The following is a 3160-nucleotide window of genomic DNA, read 5'->3' on the forward strand; positions in this document are numbered from 1 at the left end:
CGGTGGAATGTGTTAAGATTTTAGTCTTAGGTTGCACCAAAAGCAAATCTGTAATGCCGAAAAGCTAACCCAATAATAGAGGGTGAATGAAATCTTTAGTCATACTAGTGACCCTCTGAACTCCCAAATCAGTCAAATTAACTCGCTCATGCTTCATAACTTCCTTATCCATCACAAATGTCCATGAGGTTAAACGGCTTTCCACATGACTCAAGAATCCAAAGGTAGGAAGCAACTTTGCTCAAAGGTAAGAACTGTCTGACCATGTTTCTTGGGCAACAAAACAGCAATGAAAAATGTTTCTTTCCCCAAAGTCTGAGACACCTGCATTGGGTGATACATTTTTTTCTAAAGTTCAGCTGTGAATCTCTTGTTGCACTTAAGGGAATTAGATAGACTTTCAGACCCTGGAAAAGGTTGGTGCTGTTTCTTCAAATGTTTAAGAAGATGTGGAGGTTAGTGTATTTGTAATGATTTTTTTTCCATATCAATAGTGCAAGAACTTAGGTCCTTGTTTGTTTACTTATAGATATGTTTATTTGTGCAATTTTGAAGCGTGTTCGGGAACAGGTTCAGTAAGGGTAATGTGGCTCACTATTTGTGCAATTTTATGTGTATTTTCTCAATGCAACTTTTGCAAAAGAATTCTTTCAATCTAATAATCCCAAAACATTATTTTTTGAAAAAAAATGATGTTTTTGGATTATTAGGTTGAATGAATTATTTTGCAAAAGGAGTATTGAGTTTCATTATTTTTTTTTTATTTGAAGCTTAGATTTGTATGTGGATTTGTTCTTTGGTATTTTGTATTTTCTCTCTTCTCCATATTGTAGTTCTCCTTAAAACTATTTCTAGGAATTGCCTTTATGATTCTGTTTGAATGGAAGTTTGTTGGAAATTCAAAATAAAAAAGCAAAATATTAGTTTTCCTAGATTTTGTCATTGGTCTCATTCCTAGTTCTCTTCTTTACATGTTGAGAAGAAATATTTTTACCTCTTGTATTTTCCCTGTTTTCTTTGTGCATGTTTTCGGGAATCATGTGCTCCCTTTATTTCTTGTTTGATGATTTAGAAAATCTTCTTTCATTGTTTCTGTTGTTTATGTTCATGATTTAAAATAAAAATTGCACGATGCAAACACTCGAGGACTGTGTTGATAAACAGCACAGTAACAGGCTTCCATCTACTGATGATCATAATTCTGAGAGAGACTAAAAGGGTGGGGGGCATTCTTTAAATTGATGACAAGTTTTAGGTGCCACAATGGGGCACACTTACTACCAATTCTATAATGGGTTCTGGTTGTGCCAATGTAAGTGGAGGAGTAACCTAGTGGTTAGAGCAGTGGACTTTGATCCTGGGGAACTGAGTTCGATTCCCACTGCAGCTCCTTGTGGCTCTGGCAAGTCACTTAACCCTCCACTGCCCCTGGTACAAAATAAGTACCTGAATATATGCAAATCGCTTTGAATGTAGTTGCAAAAAAAACTCAGAAAGGCGGTATATCAAGTCCCAGTTCCCTTTCCCTATTTGAGATTCTACATGGAATGTTGCTACTATTGGAGATTCTAGATGGAATGTTGCTAATGGAGGAGTTTATGTTCTTCAGCACCTTGGACAGCAACTTTCTCTTTCAAGGAGGTTCCTGTTGCACTTGCTTGAACCCAAAGAACTAATAAAAGCAGAGACACAGCAGACAAGAAAAAATAATATATTCTTGTATTCCAGCAGCAACCATTGTCCTCTCAAGAGATGAGTGAAGCAGCCCTACTTGCAATTCAAATAAGCATTTTCACTCACTATTCCTCCACTGTTTTCATCCCAGTGCTAATGATTTTCTAATTTCTCTTGGTAGGTGAAACTTAGCAAGATGATCTGGAACAATCACACCTCTATCACGAAGTTTGTTCTATTGGGATTTTCTAGGCTTCCTAGTGAACTACAGATGGTGCTGTTTGGTGCAATTTTGGTGATCTACCTAACTACTTTGATTGGAAATATTATGGCCATTGTGATCATCACTGTTGATCCTCTCCTTCATACCCCCATGTACTGGTTTCTCAAGAATCTATCCATTATAGAAATCTGTTTCACCACTTCTGTTGCCCCAAAAATGCTGGGAGACCTCTTGTCCAAAGACAAATCCATTTCCTTCATGGGTTGTGCAACACAGATGGTTTTCTTTTTCACTCCAGGGCAGAATGAATGCCTCCTGCTTGCTGTGATGGCATATGATCGATACGTGGCCATCTGTGATCCCCTGCACTATACCACAGTCATGAGCTGGTTCATATGTATTCGTTTAATGATAAGTACATGGTTGGCTAGTCTTCTAATGACCTTAGCACAAACAATTTTTATCTTTAGCTTATCATACTGTGGGCCGAATGAAATTAATCATTTCTTCTGTGATGTTTCACCAATGTTAGACCTGGCGTGTGAGGACACTTCAATGAACAAAGTTTCCATTTTTGTGGACGGGATCATTGTTCTGTTGATGCCCTTTGCATTGATTCTCTTCTCTTACATCAACATTCTCTTCACCATATTAAGGATCCGCTCTGTGGAAGGGAAAAGAAGGGCTTTCTCTACCTGCAGCTCCCACTTAACCTCTGTAACATTATTCTATGGCACAGCCATATCTGTATATATGATTGGCTCCAATCAGACACGTGATACTGACAAATTTTGTTCGCTTTTATACTGTATTGTGACTCCCATGCTAAATCCTATGATCTACTGCCTTAGGAATCAAGAGTTTAAAAAGGCCTTCCAAAACTTTGTAGGAAAAATATCTACTTGAATACAATTAGCAGCCCTAAAACTCAGCAGTTATATTTCGACGTTGAGATGCAGGCCCATTGTCAGCTGTGAATTGTTGTGGTTGAAAATGTTTCTTCCTGAGATCTCTGGTTACATTTTTCGTAGTGACCTTAGGAGCTGGTGGGGTGGGAGCACTGGCTGATAACTTGCTTTCACATTTTTTTTTAATTTATAGAAGACTTTATTTGAATTTGGAGAAACATTACATAAGCAGATAAGAAAACATATCCAATGGAACAAGAGGAAATTACATGCCTATGTAAATCCTACCTTCCAACATATTTATCTGAATCAAATTAACCTTTTTACAGAACTCTCCCAACAGAAAGATCACTAA

The 3160-nt window shown here is 37.5% G+C and overlaps 1 protein-coding gene across 1 annotated transcript; it reads left to right on the top strand.

Moving 5' to 3' along the window:
* Positions 1-1861: 1861 nt before the first annotated feature.
* On the top strand, positions 1862-2803 carry LOC115457205 (olfactory receptor 10A4-like). Its single transcript, XM_030186630.1, has one exon. It carries the CDS (start codon positions 1871-1873, stop codon positions 2801-2803), a length of 933 nt encoding a protein of 310 aa, XP_030042490.1. The 5' UTR covers positions 1862-1870.
* The last annotated feature ends 357 nt before the right edge of the window (positions 2804-3160 follow it).

The sequence above is a fragment of the Microcaecilia unicolor genome, chromosome 14 (genome assembly GCF_901765095.1).
Source record: "Microcaecilia unicolor chromosome 14, aMicUni1.1, whole genome shotgun sequence".
NCBI classification, from domain to species: Eukaryota; Metazoa; Chordata; class Amphibia; order Gymnophiona; family Siphonopidae; genus Microcaecilia; species Microcaecilia unicolor.